General features: G+C 51.1%; 1 protein-coding gene across 1 annotated transcript in view; it reads right to left on the reverse strand.

Annotated features, from left to right (window-relative positions):
* Slc2a9 (solute carrier family 2 member 9) overlaps positions 1-24,627 on the reverse strand; it is a 153,233-nt gene that overhangs the window by 105,106 nt on the left and 23,500 nt on the right. The window contains exon 4 of the mRNA XM_076864316.2: positions 10,265-10,425. Coding sequence (XP_076720431.1) covers positions 10,265-10,425 — 161 coding nt within the window. The remainder of the gene's footprint in view (positions 1-10,264; positions 10,426-24,627) is intronic.

Genomic DNA, 24,627 nt, shown 5'->3' on the forward strand with positions numbered 1-24,627 from the left:
CAGTGTCACCCAGTCTCATATGAAATGTCATCTTAATGGATGACAATCCCCAACTCTCTGGCCTAGACTCACCTCTTGCTTCACACTTACATATTTAACAGTTTCTAGATCTGTCCTCTGGGATGCCTCGGGGCATCTCACACTGACCATCAAAAACCCAACTCTCGGCTCTCACTACCAAGGACCCCGACCCCATGCACTGCCCCTCTCCACCGTCCACCCGTCTGAGCAAACTCAGCCCATCTTCCCCATGGTGTTAGCCAACAATCAGACTTGCACCTTCTGTTTCCCTCACTGCCCACATCCAATCCATCACTGCCTCCAAATCATGTCCCAAATCAAACCACCCCTCTCATTTCCAGTCCCACATTGTGGCAGGGTGGGGGCCATGTCACTGCAGACCACTGCAGTGGCCCCAGATGGCTCTGCTTCCACTCCTGCCCTGCAGTCATTCACTGTCCACAGAGCAGCCCAATGATCCTTTCAAAGCATGTGCTGACGTCCATCCCTTGTTTAAAGCCATCTGGTCCCTGCTCAGTGAACTTAGATAGACTCCACACCAGGGCCTTGACCCCCACCTGAGATGGCCTTTGCCGCCGGCTCTCGTCTGATACCCTCAGGCTCGCTCCACTGCTCTGCACTCCTGAGCCTCCATGGTCCCTCGGGCATGCCAGGCTGGTCCCCGACTCCTGGTCCTTGTCCTTGCTGTCTCCTCTCGGGTTCTACGTCCCTTCTGCTTGGTGCATGACTGACTTATCTCATTACTCTCAGTTCACAGATCACCTCAGCATCCCTACCAACCACAGCCCACCCGCCCCATCCTCAACCCTGCTCTTTTCTTCCCATTCTCAACACCTGAGAAATTACACTGTACATTTCTGAGTTTTCATGTTTGCTGCCCATTTCTCCCACTAGTATGTAAGCTACTTGAGAGCAGAAATTTTTGTCTTGCCACTGTAGACCCTGCCACTGAGTCCCTTTCTGTGCATGCAGGGGCCCCATACATACCTGTTGCATAACCAAGAGGATGGATTCTAGGAGCCAGGCCATGCTGGGCCAGGCTTCCTCCATGTGACCCAGCTTTGGTCTGTCCTAAGGCTCAGTCCAACTTCTAGTTCTGAGCACAGGAAATATGGGGTTCTCCCCAATCTGCCTCCAAATAATGTCACTTCTTGACTCACCCCATCACCTACTGATTCATGACTTACACTCTCTTAGTGTTGGTGTCTTTAACTATAAAATTTATCACAATTCCTATCCTACAGGCTCCCATGAGAATTAGATGATTTATGTGGAATTCTTTGGGTGGCCCCTGGATCTTGTTTGGATACTCAAGAAATTACAAAATAAATAAAAGCAATAATGACAACTGCCAAACACTGAGGGTTACTGTGGGCCAGGCACAGTTTTAGGAACTTTATACTCATCGTGTAAAGTTACCCTCTGAGGAGGTTCTTGTCACTCCATTCACGTTGGAGGGCACAGATCTGGAAGAATCTCAAGTCAAGGTCACACACTATCAAATGAAAGACCTACTAGCCCAGTAGCCATGATGCTCCACTACCTGCGGGGTGGCCACCAATTCACTCATAACCACTCATTCTTTCAAAAATCATTCACTCATTCAGCTTGGACTGGGCGCTGGACACCATCCAGGGCTGGCATTCAACAACGAATGTGACAAAGTCCCTGACTTTGTGCTTTGCCCAATAAATGAGTGAAAAATACAGCATGCTGGAGGTGGTGGATGCTGTGGAGACAACTAAAGCAGAGAGCGTGGTGTGACTTCTACAGGGTGGACCAGGAGGGAGTGCCCAAGGAGGTGACACCTGGGCACCAACATGAAGAAGAATCAATGAGCCGCATGGATATCTGGGAGCAGCGCTCAAGGCAGAGAGCCAGGCAGGGCCCTTCTGGAGTCCAGTATGGAGTCCACCATGGAGTCCAGTATGGCTGGAGGAATGGAGGACGAGAGAGCAAGCAGCAGAAGGTGAATGGGGGAGCAGAGTGGCTGAGGGGCTCCTGAAGGGGCTTTTATGCTGCCATGAAGACTAGGTCTCCACCCTCACCCTGGGTCTGGCAGGCAGCCCCTGCGAGACCCCCGGGAGAGGAATGATGGGTCCTGACTTACGTTTTAACAAGATGCATAGTCTCCCGTGTGGCTCATGGACCTGAGGGGCAGGCGTGGAAACAGGAGGCCTGCTTGGGGACACCATGCTGCTTTGGACCAGGTGGGTGGCAATGGAGGAAAGTTGAAGTGGTGAGACCCTGGGTGTTTTGAGGATGGGATTGCTGGGATTTGTTCATGGATTGTACAAAGGTAGAGAGAAAGAGAGGAGCCAAGAATGTCACCCAGGGTGCTGGCTTGAGCTCTTGCAGCAGCCATGAGAGTGTCTTTGGCCTATGCAGGGAAGCTTCAGAGTCTGACTTGACCCACTTGCTAGTGAGACTGTGCACCTTCTAAGCAAGTCCATCATATTGATACATTACTTCCCCAAATAACCCCCAGCCTGACAGCTTCCCAGGAGGATGGAAACCTTATTTGCAAATGTTTCAAAGCTGACTCACTGGGGTGCAGGGATGGGGACTTTAATTATGAATTTCCATTTTTTTTTCCCAAAGATGAACTCAGAAACAGAAACCAAGGAGATGGATTCTGAGAGGACGACACAGGACCCCCTGGAACTCTATCCAGGACCCTGATTCATTATTTTGAGCTCTGCCAGGAGTATAGAATCTTCCCTGTGAGACCCAGGAGACCATCAGTTCTCAGGCAGACAATCTCAAGAGACTGGAGAGCAGGTTGCCTGAGACGATGCTCAGCAGAACTGGGGACATTCAGCTCAGACCAAGGAAGGTCAGAGAAAGCCTGAGAGCTGCCTTCTTCTACATCATGTTTTTCTTGACACACAAGGAAGAGATCAGGTAGTGTAAGACACAAGGAATACGATTTCAGCCTGAATTTGGAATGTCCTTTTCACCAATCCCCTGTGAAACCAGGGAATGCTGGAAATACCGGCTGCCTTCACATTTCTTCTACAAATTCTTTTTTTTAAATTTTTTTTAGTTGTAGATGGACACCTTTATTTTATGTATTTTATTTTTATGTAGTGCTGAGCATCGAACCCAGTGCCTCACACATGCCAGATGAGTGAGCTATCATCAAGTCACAGCCTCCAATCCTTTAGCCTCCCGAGTCCTATAGCCCAGACCACACCATATTTCTACTCTGCCACCCTCATGTCCATCCATTCCTGCTTCCGCAGCTTGGAGTCCATGGCTCTCCATTTCATTACATGTACCTGGCTGAACCCCACCTGGCCGAATGTCTCCTCGCTGTGCACCCGCATCTGCAAGCTCAGTGCAGCTGGATGAAACCTATGACCCTGTGGACTGGTCTCAGCTGAAATTCATGACCACCAACCTCGGGTGGCCCATTCTACAGCTTCCTGGTCCATCTGGCAGCCTGCTGTCCTCTCAAGTCCTCTTTCCCTCATTCTCAGCTGGTCACTTTGCTCTCCATTCTCAGCCATTCCAGGGGCCCTCCTCATGCTCCCCGCATGCCCTGCCCTTCCTGCTCTGTGCCCATGCCCCTGCCTTCCCTGGTGCCCCAGCAGGCCATCCCTGCTCCTACCTCTCATCACCCACCACTCTGTCTCGGCAACCCTGGTGCCACATATCACCTCTCACCTGGCAGCTCTCCTGAGCAGCCTCCCAGGTCCCCTGAGGACAGCATGGTTTCCAAAATGTAGGTCAGACCCGTCCTTAGGAAGTCCCAGTCATTCCCCACCTTAGAGGAAAAGCCAAACTTCTCACCCTGGCCCCTAGGGTCTGACCCAGCTGTGTCCCCACACCGTTTCTTGGGCCTGTCCTCCCTCCCCTCCTCCTCTCCTTCTTCCTCCCCACAGGCCTTTACAATTCTGTTGTCTCTGCCTGAAGAGCTGTCACCCCGAGATGAGCCATGAGCGTGGCTCGTTCCCTCCCACCCAAGAGGCCTCTCATTTCCAGCAAGCGGTACCTCTGCCCCGCACCTCATCACCTCCTAACCTGCTCTGCTTTTCTCAGTGGTTCTTGTCACAGGCCAAGTGACATACTCCACGTGCCAGTTGCTTGCCTGTGTGGCCTGACTGGACTGCGTGCCTGGGACGGCAGGGACTCCGACAACCGTGTTCATCCCCAGGGCTCAGCCCATGGTAAGTGCTCAGCAAATACATGTGAAGGAACAAAAGTAGGCAAGTCTGAAAGGCTTCCTGGACACAGGATGGCCGCTCTGGGCGACTGCAGTAGAAGGACATCAAGCTCTTCCCACACGCCCAACATTAATTTGCTGTGTATAAGCTGCAGCGCGAGGTGCTGGGGTCTGAACAGACATGGTTCTTACCCTGGGGAGCTCCCTTCTCGGGGGAGGGCAGAATGTAATAAAGTGATCACAGCACAAAATGCTGCGCGATGTGACAGGGAAACAGAAGGTCCTGCCTGAGCTCAGAGAGGGCCAGCGTGGTTCTTCTCATAGACATGTGGTAGGAGAGGGGACAGGTTACGCGAGTGCATCTCTACTGCTTTAACAAAACACCTAAGGGTGGGTGCTTTTTTTAAAAAGAAATTTATTTAGCTCAGTTTGGGCAACTGCAAGTCCAAGATTGGGTGGCTCCATTGATTTGTCCTCTAGTGAGGGCCACAGGACAGATGGCATCAGAGCAGGAATATGTGTGAAAGAGAGACACATGGGTCAGACTCACTTGTATAACCACATACTATTACATGAAACCCTGCCAAGGATGATGTCACATCACCTAATTACCCTGCACTAAGCCCCACCTTTTAAAGGTCCTACCACCCCTCAACATCACCACACTGGGGACCAAGCTTTCAAAACATGAATCTTTGGGGAGGGGGGACACACTTAAACCACATAAAAAGCATAGCAAGGGCAAAGACTTACTATGATTTTCAGCCACACTTTTCCAGCATCTACAATACCAAATGGGTCATGTCCATAAGAAAAGACATGAATAGGGAATAACTAGTACCAAAGAAACTTTGTGCTTGGAGTTCCTGCCGACTGTTTTCATCTCTAGAAGCCTGCATTCCTGAAGTCCTCTGGTCTCACCAATCATGCCCAGGCTTCCTTCTTAAGGCCTGTAATGAACCCAGGACGGTTTCCATCTCCCAGAGCTCCTGCCATTCTCACTATACTAAGCAAGCCCTCCAAGGCAGGCAGCCAGGACCAGGGCTGGAGTACTAAGTTCCTGGCTGGTGACTCTCTAGCTGCCCACATCTCCTTCCCAGACCCACCACTCTCCACCCCGCACTGCCCCCAGCTCTGCGTTGGCTGCCAAAGGCTCCTGGTTGGCCCTTCTCAGGAGACTGACATTGGCCTAGAGATGGATCCTCCCTACCAGGCAGCCTGCAGCTGACGACAGACAGTGGTGGGATGTCTTGAATGGGATAACTCTGGTGTGACTTTGGCTCCAGAACCACCCCTGGGTCAGGTGAGGCTGAACTTGACCTGAGAGCAGAGCCTTGCTGGCTCCTTGCCCGACCTCTTCTGCTTCCCTCACCTTACAGGGTCCTTCTAAAGGATCCTCCCTGGGTGAAACGTGTATCCCAACCCCTGCCGCAGGCTCTGCTCCTGGAGACAAGTCCAGCTGAAAAGAAGAAACCTTCAGGAGCACAGTGTATGTGCTCCATTCTGGGCTGAACTGTGTCCCCTGACGTTCCCATGTCAAAGGCCTAGTCCCATTGTGACTGCATTTGGAGGTGGGGTCTTTAAGGAGTTAATGAAGGTTAAATGAGGTCTTAATAAGGTTGTCCAATCCTACGTAACGAGTGTCTTTTTAAGAAGCTAAGGAGACTCCAGGGATGTACAACAGGGGAAAGACGCTATGAGGATACAGCAAGGAAGCAGCCATCGGCAAACCAAGGAGAGAGGCCTTAAGAGAAATGACTCCTACTGCAACCTTCCCCTTGGACTTCCAGCCTCCAGAACTATGAGATGACAAAGTCAGCTGTTTAATCCCCCAGGTCTGTGATGTTCTGTTAAGGCAGCTGGAGCACAGGCTTGGCAGACTCCCCCAGCTAAATGAGGAGCTCAAGTTATTTTATACTACAATAAACTAAAAACACATTTGAAAAGATTGGGGTAGAATACGATGAGGAGAAAACAGTATTTTTGAGAACCTGCTGTTTTCCTGAAATACTGAATGGGATGCCTTTTGTTGGTGCTTGGTCAAGCTCCATCCTTCTCGGAGGAGTCCCATGGATTCCCACCCCAGGTCCTGCCCACACTCTCAGTGTGGGGGCCGGTGGAGCTCAGGTCTCCATTCACTATGGCTCTAGAGCTGGGTGCATGGTACAGGGCTCACCCGACATCTTCAAAACGCTCTCATCTGGTGTATGAGAAGGTTATTTGGGGGGATTTCTGAACCTCAGCATATTAACACCCGAGGCTGGGGGATTCTGTGTTGAGGCTTCCTGTGTACTGAAGGGTGTTTCACAGCCTCGCTGGCCTCTCCTAGAGGCCAGCAGCACCCAGTTGTGACAAACAAAAAAGTCTCCAGACATTGTCAAAGTCCCCGCCTGGTGTGCACTGTCCCCTGACTGGGAACCCTGAAGACATGCACCTTAACTCAGGACATTCTGCCTGGGACCTTCACTGTAACTATTGGAAGGGGCAGTTTCTCCATGCTGGGCCTCTGTGACCCTCTATGGGAGTAAGGACCTGGGGATGAAGCCAACCTGGAGGATGACAGCTGGAACATGGGGGAAAGAGATAGATTTGATTATTTTATGATATCACATAAAACCATAACTGGATTCAACCAAATTACGTTTCAGTTATCTGAGCCAATTAATTCCCTTTCAGCCTTAAACCAATTTGATTTGCATTCCTGCCACAGGCATTCAAAAAGCTCTTGAATGACATGAGATACCCTGTAAATGTGCTCTCAGACGCCCACCGTGGCTGTTCCCTCAGGAAATCCCCCCAACACTGGATTTGCTTATCTGTACTTTACAGATTTAAAAACTAAGAGCCAGCCAGCTGCCTTTTCCTGTATCTCTATTACCCACTGTAGTGCTGCCCAGGATCGTGGTGACTTGCATCACCAATCACTCAGGGTCCTGAACACCCCGGCCCAAGCATCAGCCCTCAGCCACAGCTGTGTCTTTCCTGAGTACAAAGGCCAAATGCCGAAATGGGGTATTGTGGTTTGGATATGAGGTGTCCCACAAAGCTCCTCTTAATGCAGGAATTTTCAAAGGCAAACTATTAGATTATGAGAGCTAGAACCTAATCGGTCCATCTTAGTTGGAATGGATTGACTGAGTGGTAACTGTAGGAAGGGGGGTGTGGCTAGAAGAGGTGGGTCACTGGGGACATGTGCTGGAAGTGTACGTCTTCCCTGTGTCCCTTTTCCTTTCTCTCCCCTTCCTCCCCTCCCTCCCCTCCCTCCCCCTCCTCTTGTCTCTCTCTCTCTCCCCTCCCCATCCCCTCTGTTTCCTGACCCCACCATGAGTTGGGAAGTTTTCTTCTGCTGGGCCCATCCCCCCGATGTGCTGCCTTATCTTGGGCCTAAAGCAATGAGGTTGGCCATCTGTGGACAGAGACCTCTGAAGCTGTGAGCCCCAGATAGACCTTTCCTCCTTGAAGGTACTCCTGTCGGGTATTGGTCACAGTCACAAAAAAACCTAACTAAAATCGGAGTTGGTACTGAGAAGTGGGGTTGTTGCTGGGTCTGACCTGACCCTGTAGCTCAGAAGACTTTGGAAATGGTTTGCAGGAGGAATTTTGAAGCGTTTGGAGATGCAGGTTATAAACTTTACAGTGCTGTAATCAGAACGGAATGGGAAAATCTGGTGGAACTCAGACCAGAATGCAGACAGAAGTGCAGACTGTGCCCCTGAAGTTTCAGAGGGAAATGAAGACTTTAGTGGGAATCGGACTAGAGGCCACTGGTGTTATATTGTGGCAAAGCACTTGGCTGCATTTCATCCATGTCCTGAAGCTTTGTGAAAGGCTGGATTTAGAACTGATGGAGGAGGTAATCTGGTGAAGAAATGTCAAGGCAGCACAGCACTCAGTCATTGGCATGGATATTACTGGCAACTTTTATGCAGGTTTGCTATGAGCATCAAGAGCATAAAGAAGAACTAAAGGATGTTAAAACTTTGTGGTTTGGCCAGAAAAGTGCTTTCAGCCACCGTGAACAGAGTGCTGCTCCTTCACCCACACCCTTCCGCCACGATGCTCTACCTGCCCTAGGCCCAGAGTGATGGAACCAGCCTACCATGGACTGAACCTCTGAAACCAGGATCCAAGGTGAACTTTTCCTCTAAGTTTGGTCACAGTGGCAAAAATCTAACACAGCATCACAATCCACGGAGCCTGAGGCAGGAGGTGGCTCCATCGAACAAGGATAGACACGAGGGCTGTGAACAGGGTCTAGCTTTGGGCCGAGGGCTTCATGAAAGAACCTCAGGCTTAGTGACAGCACCCGAGAGCCTCTGACCATGGGCGCGAGTCTGGACGCTGGTCAGGCACTGATCAATTGCCCCACCACATGGACTTTACAATACCATTGCCAAGCTGGGTGTGGTAGTGCACTCCTGTAATCCCAGAGGCTCAGGAGGCTAAGAAAGGAGGATTTCAAGTTCAAAGCCAGTCTCAGCAACTTAGAGACCCCTGTATCTAAATAATAAATTTTTTAATAAAGGGCTGGAGTTGTAACTCAGTGATTGAGCACCCCTGGGCTCAATCCCAGGGAAAGGAAGGAAGGAAGGAAGGAAGGAAGGAAGGAAGGAAGGAAGGAAGGAAGGAAGGAAGGAAGGAAGGACCACTGCCAAAGGACTTTAATTTAGAGCTCCTTCCGCTAGGGGAAAGATCAGGTGCTGAGGACATTGTGGTTAGTCCCAGCGTGACCTCAGCCATGTGAGAGCCAGCTAGCCTTGGGCAGATGCCCTCACTTCTCTGAGGGTACATGTGTACCTGGAGCACTGAAGGACCTCAGAAAATGGCACTCTGTAAGGTGACAGTTGTACTTCCTGGTACTGAGTCCCCATTAGTTACTGCTCTGGAAGTGACCTTGGGGATATGAGAAATGTCAGCACTTACTGGGTCCCACAGACCTTCATGAGACACCACCCCATCCCTGAAGCCTCATTGCTCTAACTTGCTTCTGGGTGGGATGTATGAGAGGCAGAATGTAAAGGAAGAGGTAGGACCCTTCTCAGCACCATCTCTGCATCCCTGGGTCTGGGGGATGTCCTGGGGTATGATGAACCTCCTCTGCAACTCAAGTCAATGCAGTATGGAGCTTGGTTGAGCACCTACTATGAAGGATGACTTTCTCTCTGTGTTCATTTTCCCTAGCACTCATAACATTCCCACAGGTGGGGACTATCATTCCCTTTTTACAGATGAGAAAACTTCAGTTCAAATAAATTAAATGAGTTGACCAAGACCCCCAGCGAGTAAGTAGAAGACACAAGATTCAAGGTCAGACATGAACATTCAAGAGACTCTCTGCTTCCAGGCACACCTCAGTAGTTCCCAGAAGGCTGTTGCTAGAGGCAATGGTACAGAAAAAGCATGGATTTGGGGCGATTACTGAACCAACCTTCTCTAGAGAGATGCCTCCCTTCAAATGGAAACGAGGAGTGAGCTCACAAGGTAAAGTGGATCTAATTGGAGAGGGCCTGGGTGGAAATGTCCACAGGAAGTTTTGATACTCACTGCAGCCTTATTTATAATGAAAATGATTTAAAATAGCCCGAATGTTTATCAACTAGAGAGTGATTAAATAAACATAACAGAAGACAATCTAAGAGGCTGATTCACTTTAAAACAGATCTCTATGTGCTTTTGTAGATCCGCTAAGGCTCCCTGTGGGCTGCTCTCCATCTGCCCCCACATCCAGATCCATCCTCCCTTCCTCCTGACTCTGCACCCAGGGAGCTGGCCCTCCTTGATGGCTCAAGGAAGGCGGGGAGCGAGGTCAAGGCGTTTCTTTCTGCTCCCCATCACTCGGGCTCTATGGCTCTGCCACAGCCCAGCACCTCCACAACTTAGCCCTGCTGTCCGCCCAGTCATCCCCGGCTCCAGTTTCCCCTGGGCTCTTGTGCCCCATTTCCTCCTCTTACCCCTTCACATCTCTCCAGTTGAACTGTCGGAGTGGAATTCTGTGTCTGCTGAGATCTGACCGTGGTACGGCTGTATTAAGATCATTGTGAAGCATCCCCCCAACACAGACAGTCCTCTACTGACCTCCCAAGAAACTTTCCGATCTTCTTCGCTATTAGTGTCCCCACCAATCCACCGATGGCGAATATGGACACGGTCACAGACCAGAGCAGAGTCAGAGTATCCGGGTCTATTGGATGTCCATGCCTTCTTTCCCATGATTCATTGTAAAAGGCCTTGATATACTGGAAATGAACAACAAGCCATGTTATTTCCTTCTGTTCCATCCTGTGCTTGAAGCTAGCTGGCACACACACAAAAGAGCTTGTGCAGAGCAATTCCTTCACGTTGAGCACTTTGGTAAATGCTGTGTGAGACTCTTCTAACAAAGATAGGGAATGGATCCTAAGTTTACCACATTTGGTAGACAGAGAAACTGAGGCTCAGAGAGACCAAGTGACTTGTTCAGTAAATATTAAACCTGAGAGTCAAAATCAAGTCTAATTTAATGCAATTCCTATTAAAATCCCAATGACATTCTTCATAGAATTAGAAAAAGCAATCATGATATTCATTTGGAAAAATAAGAGACCCAGAATAGGCAAAGCAATCCTTAGCAAGAAAAGTGAAGCAGTTGGCATCACAATACCAGACCTGCAGAGCTACAGTAACAAAAATGGCATGGTATTGGCACCAACAGACACATAGACCAATGGTACAGAACAGAGGACACAGGACAAACCCACAGAAACACAGTTATCTCATATTAGACAAAAACATACATTGGGGAAAAGATAGCCTCTTCAACAAATGGTTCTGGGAAAACTGGAAATCCATGTGTAACAAAATGAAATTAAACCCCATCTCTTACCCTGCACAAAACTCAACTCAAGAGTGGATCAAAGACTTAGGCACTAGAATAGAGACCCTGCTCCTAATAGAAGAAAAAACTAGGCCCAAATCTTCACCACGTTGGCCTAGGAACTGACTTCCTTAACAAGACTCCTAAAGCACAAGAAATAAAATCAAGAATCAATAAATGGGATGGAATCAAACTACAAAGCTTATTCACAGTAAAGGAAACTATCAAGAATGTGAAGAGAGAGCCTAGAGAAGGGGAGAGAATCTTTACCACACGCACCTCACATAGAGCATTAATCTCCAGGATATATAAAGAACTCAAAAAACCAAATAACCCAATAAATAATTGGGCAAAGGAATTGATCAGAGGAAGAAATACAATCAATCAACGACTATATGAAAAAATGTTCATATCTCTAGCAATTAGAGAAATGCAAATCAAAACTACTCTAAGATTTCATCTCACTCCAGTCAGAATGGCAATTATTAAGAATACAAGCAACATTAAGTGTTGGCGAGGATGTGGGGAAAGGCACACTTGTACACTGCTGGTGAGACTGCAAATTGATGCAACCAATCTGGAAAGCAGTATGGAGATTTCTCAGAAAACTTGGAATGGAACCATCATGACCCAGTCATCCCACTCCTTGGCACATACCCAAGTGTCTAGGAATTCACAGGCAACCCGCCTGCCACCTGACTGTCCTTCACATGTATCAAAGGTCATTCCTGGGGGTGACCTTGGTCCCTACTGCAGTGCTGCGCCCATTGATCACAGCTCTCCTGCAAGGAGTCTGGCCAAGACAGGCTCCACAGAGCCTCTGACTGCCTAGCTTACAGCAGTGGCCAGTCTCCTGGAATTAAAGTGAGGAAACTAAAAGATGCCGTTTTGCGGGAAATCACCTCTTTTCCTCTGTGCAGTGCTGCACCGGACATCTTCTGGGGAAAGGAGGACTTTCAGATCACTCCCTGCCAGGTGTTGCCTCAGGGGTCTGCAGAGTTTTGTGCTCTGGTTTTAGGAAAGCACAGAGCAGAAGCTTCCACAGAAAGCTGGAGGACTTGCAGCACAGCCTGTGCCCCCTGCACACATTTCTCGAAAGTTCCCTGAAAGCTGTTTTCAAGTGCTGCCTTTGGTGATTAATGTTTATCTTCCAGCTGAAAAGCTTGCAATGGCCTGATGACAGGTTCTGGTGATGAGGGACCCAGGTGATAGGGACTGTTCTGCTAATTAATTGCTCAAACCATTATTAAGATTCATGACATAAATATCTGCGAACACACGACTGGTAGTGGCATGGAGCAGATGCTTACGTTCGTGTTTGTGTTTTAAACTGAGTTTCCACTGTGTCAGTAATGCTCATATAAAATAAAATCATAAAAATAAAAAAAGCAGGCTGGGCTGTAACACAATGAATAGATAGGTAATAATAATAATAACAACAACAACAACCAGGTGCCCCATTCATCATATTTCAACATGCTGAGTGCTATTCACCCATCAACCAACCCATTTCCCCTCCAAGACCCTGTGAGAGGGCACCATCTTTGTAGCTCTCTTCTTGGCAGGTGAGGAATGGGAGAGAGATGTAAAGTCTTTCCCAGGCTCACACTGTTGCTGTGGGGTGTAGTCAGGGCTCAAGTGGACTCCAGTCCAGTCCACCAGGCAGGTGGACTCCAGACCCAGTCTTAGCCACTGCTTTATCCTAACTCTTAACCCGCAAAATTCAAAGACTGGACAGGAGGAGAAGGGTAGGGATGGGATGGAAGGGGAGGCCTGGGGCTGGTGGGCTGCTAGGCACGTGGCAGGCCCTGCACACCTCACTGCCCTTCACCCTGCAGGCATGCTGAGAGGCTCCTTAAGGAGCGGAGACCTGGAGCTGAGAAGCAGCCTCAGCCACGGGGAATCCATTGGAATGGAAAAGCCTGCTAGGCCTCTCGGCGCCTACGCTTTCCCCTCCCTGGTCACACGGCCAGCCACACTGCCCAGTGCCTTGCATCTAGGAGTGGAATGCTGTCCAGGCTCATTCCTTCCTTGTCAGCTGGCCATTCTGGAGGGAGCCAGCAGAGGTCTCCAAAGCCCTAGAGGAGAAACACTCCATTGACAGGCCTGAGTCCCCGAATGGCTTCCGGGAAGGGGTGCCCCTACTCACCGTTTTAGATAGTGACACAAATGAGAAAATAACTTTCACTGTGTTAAGCCACTGAAGCTCAGGCTTATCTGTTACAGCAGCTGGTTTTCCTGAACACAGTCAACCCACTGCCAAAGTCCAGCACATGCACTGTGGTAGGAGGCTTCTAGAAGGAGAGAATGAACCAGACATGGCATTTCACACCTGTAATTCCAGCTACTCAGGAGATGAAGGCTGGAGGATCACAAATTCAAGGCCAGCCTGGGCAACTTAGCAAGACCCTGTCTCAAAATAAAATCAAAAAGGGCTGAGGATGCAGCTCAGCAGTGGACTGTTTGCCTAGCACGTGCAAGGTCCTGGCGGGAAAAAGAAGAAGGAGCAAGATTGAAGCCAACTCCTTCATTGAGGATGGGCAGGCCTGGAGATATGGGCCCGTACCTAGAGTTTTCCTTGTATGTTTTGGGAGAATTTGTGAGATTTCACTCGAAGAAAGCACTCTGCAATAAAAGAGTCTCCACACCACTGTGACAGCCACCTCTAGGCCCACTGTAGCTCATCTCCTTCCAGATTCCACATTTTACTTTTCCATCAGGCCTCCTCAGAGAGGCCATTCTTTTTTTTTTTTTTTTTTTTTTTTTTTAATTTATTTGTTCTAATCAGTTATACATGACAGCAGAATGTTCTGTGATTCGTTGTACACAAATGGAGCACAATTTTTGACTTCTCTGGTTATACCCAAAGTAGGGTCACACCATTCATCAATCACACATGTACCAAGGGTCATGATGTCCGTCTCATTCCACCATCTTTCCTACCCCCGTGCCCTGCCCCATTCAAAGTTCCTCCACTCATCCCATGCTCTCCACCCCACTATGGATTAGCATCCACTTATCAGAGAAAACATTTAGCTTTGGTTTTTGTGGATTGGCTTACTTCACTTAGCATGATATTCTCCACCTGTTTATCTGCAAATGCCATAATGTCGTTCTTTTTTATTGCCGAGTGATATTTCACTGTGTTTATATACCACAGAGAAAAGTAAATCAAAACTACTCTAAGGTTTCATCTCCCTCCAGTCAGAATGGCAGCTATCAAGAATACAAACAATAATAAGTGTTGGCGAGGATGTAGAGGAAAAGGCACACTCATACACTGCTGGTGGGGCTGCAAGTTGCCTCCTTCCCACGAGGGTGCCTCCTGTCTTCTAGACACAAGTCCCAGTCTCCTGCCTTCAAGGAGCTCAGGATCTAGTGGGAACAACAGCTGTGTACGTGTGTAAACTCAGCACAGTGGGACTGCTCTGACAGCAGGAAGCCAGGAGAGGCTATGGAACCCAGCCATGGAACCAGATGGGGTGAGCAGTGAGGGCCCGTGGGGCGGGCTCAGGCTGGACCTTCAGGCAGAGGGCCCAGGATTCTCAAGGAGCAGAAGCTGGGGAGCATGAGCTGACTAGAGGAGCTTAAGTGGCCAGTGGGGTTGGAGGGTGGCTCGGCATCAGGGAAGGCTGGAGAAGGAGGCAGGAGCTGGGTATCCTGGCTCCGTCTGCTCACCGAGGAACCCACACTTACCCCTGCGGGCGCCAGGAAGCATGGGATCAATGCTCTAATCTGTTCCAGAGTGTTCATCGCAGGTGTGGTGTGAAGGCCATTTTAGAGTTTAGAGTAGATGAGGCCAGGCTGGTGAGGAGGCTGCAGCACTTGGTGAGAGATCATGAGGCTGGTGGAGATTTCTTATGAATTCATCAAGGAGTGTTTATATAGGACGAGAACTAACCAGAGCCCACGCCACAAGGAAATGAAAAAGAGGCCACGTGAAGTAAGAAAAGGAGGCGGAAGGAAGAGCCCCGGGTTTCAGACTTGCTTGTATCCCTATGTCCGTCTCTGACCTTCAGCGACCTTCCTCAAGTGCTCCTCCTCTTTGGGCAGTGTCCCAGTGGTTGGGAACCTGGAATGACTTTATTCCACGCTTGTCCCTGCCCCTTCTCTGCTGGGGGACTGATCTAGTTACTTAACCTCTCTGTGCCTCAGGACACTTGTTTGTGAGGTCACTGCCCCTCTCAAAGGGACTATTGTGAGGGTCTTTGTGAGAGGAAATGTAATGCAGAGCTCTGGGTCCACGTGCAATGGAAGACAGAAATGGGGGTGTCCCTGTCATTATCTCTGTAGTTGTAAACTGAAGGTCGAGGCACATTTACTTCTCAGGTCCAATAATCTGTGAGTAATCTACCAGTATCTCCCAGCCTGGGGCCGGGCTTCTGGTAAGAAACTGAACTGTGTGATTCCATCTTCCAAATAACTGTGGAAATCACCAGACCATGGGAGGGAAATTGCCAGGCCGCCTATCTCACGGTATTAATCTTCTTGACTGACTCACAAAGAGATGTCACGCCTTCCAGGGGTGCCATAAAAACACACATAAATAGCACAGTTGGTGGGTGGCCTGGGCACCCCCGTGCTGCAGAGCAGAGCACATCACGCCCTGGAACCCACAGGGTTTGTAAAGACGGTCTGCACCAGGGACCCCACTGCTCCCTGAGGAGAACGATGCCAAAGTTCTTACAAAAGTTCTGGCCACCAAACCACAAAATCCTGGCAGTGCCACCTAATGTCATCTGGCTTCCCACACCAAGTCTTCCTTGCAGACAGCAGTTCTCACAGCTGCCCTGAATCTGCTCTCCGCAGAAAGGCCTGCTGGCAAGGCTGGCCCTGGGCTAGGGTTGGGGACTAGGACACAGGAGAGTTGTCACACGTGGCTCGCGGTGCCTAGTCTGCAGGCAGTGTGGTCAATGCTGTCCCCTGAAGTCTGAACCTGCTTCCCTCTGGGATTTGAGGAGTTTTTACCTGCTGAGCAGAGGGGTCCATGTGACCAGCCCCTAATACAAACTCTGGAGCCTCCTGGTAGCTGATGCCACAGGAGCTACGGTGACTCCCTGCTGGGGACGCAGTGCTTCCCCACTAGAGAGGGCTCCTGCAGGCCTGTGCTGGCCCCCGTGCCTTCCCCTCTGCTGGTTTTGCTTTGTGTCCCTCACTGTGATGAATCCTGGCCATGAGGGTCACTATATTGCCCTGACCCATCATTAGCGTACAGGTGGTGTCCCCCTGCCCCACCCCTTCCGCATGTCCTCTGGCCCACAGGAAGAGAAGGGCAGGTGTTTTCATTACCAGACAGGCTGCTCCTGGCTGGACAGGCCACCTGAAGTCCATGGTGGCTTTCAAAAGGCATCGGATCCGTTACAAGCTCAGGTTGGTGGTTTTGAGCAGATTCTGGAATAACTCATTTGTAAACAAGAATAAGACCCCAAGCTTCGAGATGGAGCCACTAGAAGGATGGGGTGGGTGAAGTCCCCAGCAGGGTGCCGGCCCTAGTGGGTGCTCCTAGGTCTGGCTCCCCTGGTCAGCAGGCGGCCTGGTTGCATCTGTGCGCCGTCCCTCTCTAGCACCTCCCTCCAAGTGTGTTTGTGAGCTTGCTTCAGCACTGGGGGTGGATCCCGGCGGTGCTTTACCACTGAGCTACATTCTCAGCCCTTTTTCATTTTTTAACTTAAGACTAGAGTCTTGCTAAGTTGCTCTGGCTGGCCTCAAGGTCACTATCTTCCCACCGAAGGTCCCAAGTCACTGGGATCACAGGTGTACAGCTCCAGGTTTTCCCCACCTCCCACCTTGCTGGGTCAGCTGTCCCCAGCTCTGACTGCAGGGACCACTGCCCTACCCCAGCAAGCTTGATGGGCCTGAGGGCCTTCCCCTGTTAGGCCAGAAAAAGTGGCATTTTTTTTTCCCTCAGAGAAACAACGAAATGAGAAAATTCTGAAGCAAAGATGCAGGCTGCCTGGCTCTAATAAGCTGCGGCCTCCAGGGGATGGAGCAGGCTGGCGGGCAGGCAGCCCCTGGAACACCCCCACACCAGCGGCAGGCCTGAGAAGGCCCGGCCTCCCTTCAGCCAGGGGCTCCATCTGCTCTGATGAAAACCAACCAAGCCACGAACCACAGCTCCCAATTGAGACAATGCAGCAGCCTCTTCTATTAGAGAAAAATGAGAAGCAACCTAGGAGGCCTGCGTTAGGCAGAGAGGCCACCAGTGTGGCACTAGGCTATTAGACACTGTGGTGATGCAGGAATTCCAACAATGTGGAGAGATGCCCAGAAAGTATACAGAACAGCATATGTGCAGGTCCTTCCAAAGGTTCGGATTTCAAGAAAGCACTACCCGGGGGGCCCTGGGAGGAGCCACAGTTTGCACTATGCTCAGACCCAAGTCTGCTCCCAACCTCACAGCTTAGGGCAAACTACTCAGTCTCCCCACTATTTGTAAAATGGGGTTGTTTTCACAATGTCTGTCCCACGTGGTTGGTAGACAAATGAGCGACAGCCCCTGACTCACAGGACGTGATTCATGCCAGTAGTTCTTATAATAAGTGTCAGCCTTGGAGTTGTTTTCTTTTCCTGATAGAAGCCTGTCGCTTTGATGACACTGAGACCAGGCCATGCAAAACCAAGAGGAAGAAAGAATGAGGCAATGAAGGAAAGAGTCTCTGCATTGCAGGTAGGACCGGCTCATTGTCGTGACGGCCGGCTGGTCTGGCCTCTCCAACTAAGTGAGTCCAGCCACCCCGCCTCCACTGACCAGAGCCCTGAGGTCACCCACCACCTAAGGTCACCGTTCCCTCCCACTAGCCTTGAGAATGGGCCTCCGGCCATGCAGGTACCTGCTGCGGGCTCCTGATCTGAGAGCTGCTGGGCCTTGCCAACAGAGCTAGCCCGAAACCCCAGAGCTCACTTGGCTTCGCTGGCTGTTGGTTCATTTGAATCTTTTCTTGGCCCAGCTCCCCACATCTGCAGCTAATCAGGCAGCTCTGCTGGAGTAGAGAGAGCTGTTGGTTTCACTCTTCACATTTGCTTATCTGTCCTCAGGGAAGCAGCAGGGGAGAGGAAGGTGATAGAACGGACCATTTCTCTGGGAAACTGATGGGGAGCCCAACTGATTGCACCACGGAAGCCCTGGGCCTATTTTGCCAACACCAGGGAGCCAAGATCTGAGGCTTCTCTCAAGACATGGCATTTCCAACTCAGAAACCACTGGAAAGGTGAGGGATTCACCATAAAGCCAAACCATTCACTGTTATTTCTGTGGTTCTAATATTTTTCTCCAAATAGATCCTAATTTAAGTGGGTACAAAAGGGGCAACACATTAGACCCCCAAAACTATACTCTCATTTATTCCTTTTTCTCAGGCCTTCCTTCTTTCATTCACCGAGGCATTTAATAAACATTTGAAGTGTTTTTACGTTTAAAATACACATTTGTATGATGTACATTGTTAAACAATAAACAGTTGAATGGTTATTTAGGAAAGAACTTGACTGGGCTTGGTCCCTGGGGCTTGGGAGGTGTTTTACTCAGCTTTTTCGCTGTTATGACTAAAACACCCACCACCACAACTGTAGGAGAGGAGAAATATACTTGGGGGCTCAGGGTTTCAGAGGTCTCAGTCCATAGAAGGCCACCTCCGTTCCTTGGGGATCGAGATGAGGCAGAACATCCTGGTGGGAGAGTGTGGCAGAGGGAAGCAGCTCACATGGTGATCAGAGAGCAGAGAGAGACTCCACTCTCCAGATGCAAAATACCTACCCCATAGCCACGCCCCCAATGCCCACCTCTGCCAGCCACACCCCACCTGCCTTCAGTCACCACTCAGCGAATCCCATCAGGGATCGATTGATTAGTTTAAGGCTGATGATTATAATCCAATCAATTCTCCTCCAACCCTCTTGCATTGTCTCACACGTGAGCTTTTGGGGGACACCTCACATCCAGACCATAACAGGAAGTAGCCTCTAAGTCCTTAGGATTTCTCTCCTTTCTTTTCTTGTGTGTGTGTGTGTTTGCACGCGCACGTGTGTGTGCATGTGTGTTGCTGCGGAATGACCCCAGGGGCACTCTACCACTGTAGTACGTCCCCAGCCCTTTTATGAATCTTTTAATTTTGAAACAGCATCTTGTTAAATTTCTGAGGCTGGACTCCAACTGCAGTCCTCCTACCTTAGCCTCCTAAGTAGCTGGGATTACACACACCCCTGGGACTTCTTGAATCATGGCAGTGTCTTTAGTATCCAAAGTATCAGACTGGTGTATGCAAAGAGGATTCAGGGCAGGGACTGGTGAATTCTAAAAAGAGTAAGCCTGTGATGGAGGGTGGGGCTTTGAGCCTCATGCTATTGGGGAGGACAGAGACTGGAGACCGAGTTAGCCAATGATCAGATCCATCAGCCCTATAAAAGGAAGCCCCAATGGCTTGGGAGGTGTCCCTAGCAGGTGGCACTCTGGGCATGGAGTCCCACTGCTGTGGGGGTGCCTGACTCTCTGGGAGAGAACGCTAGAAGCTTCGTACCTTCTTAACCCCACTGGATGTATCTCTTCTTTGGACTCATGTTGATTTCCATCCTTTTTGCTATAATGAAACCATAATTTCAAGCAGAGCACTTTCCTGAGATGGGTGAATTACTCTGCATGTCATCAAACCCAAGGGTGGTGGACCCAGATGTTCAGGTGTGGGTGGTCTGGGAACCCCCAAGCTTGGGTCTGGCATCTGGAGTGAGGGCGGTTGGTGACTGTGAACTCTGCCTGCGTCTGAGCGGCTGGTGTCAGAAGTCACTGTGAACCTCCGGGGCACCTGCTTTTTGTATGACACCTGGTCTGGAAGGCCCTGGGGGTCCTGTCTGCTGTGTGTCTGCCGAGCCTCCAAGCCCTCCCCCAGCCTCCTGGGCAAACAGGCCCCAGGAGTCTGCCCTCTCTCCTTGAAGGCGTGCTCGCCCTTCCCACCTCCCTCTGTCCTGGGCTGCACATCCCAGGCCTGCTTTCCAGGCCCCTCCCACTCACCCTCTGTCCTCCCTGTGGCCCTCCTCACATCCACCCCAGTGCCCATCCTGCCTGGCGGCTGTTCCCAGGCTCATTGCCCTGTGGCCTCCTCCCACAGCACAGGAAGCTTGGCGTTAGCAGGCCCCCACTCCCCGCCAGAGGCTCTCACACGTGGCCCACTCTTGAGCCCCATCCTACTGGGCCTTTGCCGGGCCCCTTTGTCCTGGAAGCTGGGCTCCATGTTGTCCACCCTGGCTTGGAGCTTGCATTTCTTTAGGATGTTGCTTCTAGAGCCTTCCTGTAGGCTTTCTGGATGACACTCATGCACAAGAAGCGCTATGATCCATCCCCTGCCCAGACATGATCACCCTGCCCAGCCCTGCCTAGGCCTCCAGAGAGCAGCCCCTGGGGCTCAGAAACCCCGCCACAGCCTTCCTGTCTACCTGGCTCTCACCGGCTGGCTCACAGGTGGGTGCAGACACCAGGCCCACAGTACCATCCAGACACCTCCCACTACAACTCTGCAGTCCCAGACTCTTCTGGCAGTACTAATGAAGCAGGTTCTGGAAGAGCCACATTCTCCTACTAAAGGTCAAAGCTTAAATGACATAAATCTGAGACCATGCGCCAGGTTCCAGACTAGCATCCTCAGTCCGCTTGCTCGGCTGCTTGAAAATCCAGGCAGGCATCCTACACATCTGACTTGTGTGCACACTGGCCTTGGACTGAACCCAGGGTCCTGTGGTTGCTAGGTAAATGCTCTACCAGTGCGCTGTATCTTCCAGCTCTTATTCAGTCTCTTACAAGGCCCTCAGAATGCTTTAGATACATATGTAGATAGGTGGATGGATGGAGGATAGATTGACAGGTAGATGATAGAGACAATGGCTAGCTAAGTAGCTTGCTATGCCAATTAGAATTAGACACTGGAAACTGAAAAAACAAAAACCCGGATAATCGGCAATTAATGCACACAATGGCTGCAGGAAGATCTATCCCCCATGTTAGATGCCACAGAGCATAGGCCTCGGAAGAACTGTGCAGCCAGCCAGCCTGCCTTCTGCCCAGAGGTCTAGAGATGGCGAGATTCTACAGGTGCTCCGCCTTTCCTAGAACCCCAAGTGCAGGGATCAGACAACATTTCCCTGCTACCACCTGCCTTTGTGCCTGGCTTTATTGGCACACAGCCTCCCCCCCAAGTTTACAGGTTGTCTAGGTCTGCTTTTTCAGTGCACAGGTACAGTTGAATAGTTGCAAAATGACCATATAATTTTGCAAAACTTAAAATATTAATGCTCTGGAGGGCGGCAACCAGCAGCAGAGGGCCATGTGTATGGAGCAAAGGGAGTGGGGGGTACTGGGTGGTGAGAACCGAGAGGTGACTAGGAGCAAACCCCAGCCCTGAGGGCCACAGCAGTGTGGATTGTTTTCTGGGTGTGATGGGCAGCCGCGGATTCTGAGCAGAGGCTCAATATGATCCACCTCAACTTGTCCAAGGTGCCTCTCTGGCTTCAGTGCAGAATGAACTGCAGGAGTCGGGTGGAGACGGGGAAGGTTAGAAGACCCCAGGGTGTGACAGGCTACAGATGGGCCTGCAGGAGGGGAGCAGCTGGGTTCAATCAAAGCCATCAACTCCTCCCCTGCACAGAAGCCCAGCTTTCAACAGCCAAAGACAACGAAAATTTCCTGAAGGTTTATGTCCTGTTCTTACACCATCAGAAGGAAGAGAGAACTGAAGACCCACGGGGTCCTCTGAGGACAGGCCACACACAGGCTCGTGCACACTCAGTTCACATCCGTGGGACCAAAGTGGTCCAGATGCTTGTGGATGCACAAGACACCCAGTATTCTCTCCAAAGGGGTCCCATACAGGCAGGTTCTGGGGATTCTTTGGAAGCCAGGTGGACAGGATGCAGTTCATGTAGGGTGACTGTACTGAGGAGGAAATGGGCCAGCCTCGGAGCCTGGCCACGTTAACCTCCCCTGCTTCAGTGCCCTCTTCCATACAGGGGGATTAGCTGTGGCTCCCCAGGACTGTAACTGGGAAGGAGGGTGTGTATGTGGATATAATGGCACAAATAATGAGACATGCCTGCCTGTGGCGAGCAGCCAGCAGCTGGAGCCCCCTGTCCATGCCCTGCACCACAGCTATCCGTAGCAGAGGCTGGCCCAGCAGGGGCCTGAGGAGCCTGTGCCTGTGCTAATGCCAGGGTTGTGTCCATGTGGCATCTTGGTTCTAACAGCGACCCCTGGTGGCATCCATAGCCCTAGTATCCACACCTCTCTGTCCCAGGCCTTCCTTTGCTCTCCTGAGAGCACAATGCCCCATGCCCTGCCAGGCTCGGTCCTCTGACCTGCGTTGGGCTCCATTTCTCAGAGTCCCTGTTTCACTCCTGACCCCCTGCCTCTAGGACAGCCTTGCTCCCCAGCCTTCTGCCTACCGCAGGGAAAGAGGATCAGAGTGCCCGCTGGACACCCGGCTGAGCTGCTGCAGCATCACGTCTGCTTTCCTTCTCACAGCTAGTTCACTAGGGTGCACACCACACTCTGCACAGGCAGCTCAGGGGTGGAGCCTGGATTCCTGTGCAGGCCCCGCTGCGGGTGGTTCTGCCCTGCGAGGGCACCGGGGTGAGTCTGGCCCTCAGCCTGCCTTCTCCACCTCTGTGCTCATAGCCCGGGCATCCTGGATCCTGCCCCAGGCCTGGCCTTTGCAACCCTTCTCCAGCTGGCACCGGCCCTCTTTCCTGCCTCCTCCCTCACCCCTCGGAGCACACAGCCACTCCCAGGTCTTCACCGTGCCCAGAAAGCCCCAGCGAGGCCCTCCGACTCCCCAGGTAGGATGAAGCCCTTTCACAGGACCCCGCAGCCCGCCTCTCACTGTGGGGTGGACTCTGGAGTGTCTGTCCCTGCTGCTGCTGATGGGGCCCCTGGGGGATGTGGACGTGTGTCCTGTTCCCCTCCCTAACAAGCACCTGACCACATGACAGAACAAAATGCCCAGTGAAGGCTGCCTGCCCCACGAAGCCTACCCCATGAAACATTTAGAAACCCGTGACGTTGGGGCCTTCAGACGGAGAAAGGGGCTACAGTGACCCACACCTCCATGGGAAGGCAAGACTTGGGGAGCTGGTCAGCTAACAATAAAGCTGCCTTTCATTTTTCTGTTGGATTGTGCACTTTACAGGAACGGCTCCTTGCAATGAGGGCTCCTTGCAGGAGGATCAGGTGGGATTCTGACAATCTAGGTCCCTGTTGTAATGCCACTGAGCATCATTGGAACTCGCCCTTGACCCTGGAGTTGCTGTGGGGAGAACCCAGCACAGGTACTGGGGTGGTGGGCAGGGCAGGGAACAGCCCACTCAGTGCACTGTGGCCCTCCCACCTCCCCTGGCTGATTCCTTGCCTTAGTTGACCATGCCAAGGCTCCAGAATGCTGGGCTGTGGGGTCCTGGCCCTGTGGTCCATCATGGGGGTGGAAGGGGCACAGGATGGATTCAGGCAGAGCTGGGTTTGAATTCCAGCACCTCCTTCTCCTAGCTGCGTGATCTTGAGCAATTTGATTAAACTCTGTGTCTCTCTTTCCTTGTGGTGAAATGGAGGTAACATGGATGGTCTGAATTTTATCTCCTACCCGCTTGCTCCTCTGTCCCACCTGCTGAATGTGCCATGGCTCCTCGGCACCCATAGACCAATATCCTGCTTCTCGGCTGAGAGCTGAGGTCTTCCCCTGATCCACCCTGCTTTCCCGCCTCTTCTTCCATCCCATCTTTCCCCTCCCTTAGGCACTTGCACATCACACCTCTACTGTTCCCAACATGCCACCAAAATGACACACCAGACAGTGTGTGTGCTTTAGCTCCCCACCCCTCCCTCTCATGTCAGAGGGAGCCCTACCTGTCCTTCAGGGCTCAGCTCAAACGCTGCCTCCTCCAGGTTGCCTGCCCCAATTCCCAGCATTGGGCATGTGATAGGTGCTCAATAAATATTTGCAAGAATCCATGAGAACTGGTCCTCCCTCCTGTCCCCACCATCACTGTTGAAACACACATCGTGCTATTCCAAGTTCAAATTTCCCATGTCTTCTCCACAAACTGTGCGTGCACAGGCTCCCACACCCTGAATGGATCAAGCAGAGTCCAAATTCCCAGTCCTCTTTCAGAGACAAGTCAGGGCCAGTCAGAGCCCCTTCTCAGGATGATGCTACAATGACAAAGCTAAATGCGGATTGCTCCAGGTACCTGGAGAAGCCACCAGGCCCCTAGTTTCCAAGCGCTTTTCAGCCCACAGCCAATTTTCCAGATCAAACTTCACAGATCTCCAAAACGTCAGACAGTTAACAGAACTTTTAAACAGAACCCAGGTCTGCTCCAGCACAAATGGAGCCTCCACAAAATCCCAGGGTTCCTTTGGAACCCACAGGCCCTGGCCCCTGTATTTGGCATGCAGGGGTGCTGGCCCCAAAATAAGAAAAAGCATGAAACTGTCTACCCCTGTGCACCTTCCAAACACACCTGGGCTGCAGCCACCTGCTGCTACCTGTGCTTCCTAGCTGTTCCCAGACCTCAGGCCTGGCTGCCAGCCCCCACCTCCAAGGCTGGGCTCAGC

The sequence above is a fragment of the Callospermophilus lateralis genome, chromosome 8 (assembly GCF_048772815.1).
Source record: "Callospermophilus lateralis isolate mCalLat2 chromosome 8, mCalLat2.hap1, whole genome shotgun sequence".
Classification (NCBI taxonomy): Eukaryota; Metazoa; Chordata; class Mammalia; order Rodentia; family Sciuridae; genus Callospermophilus; species Callospermophilus lateralis.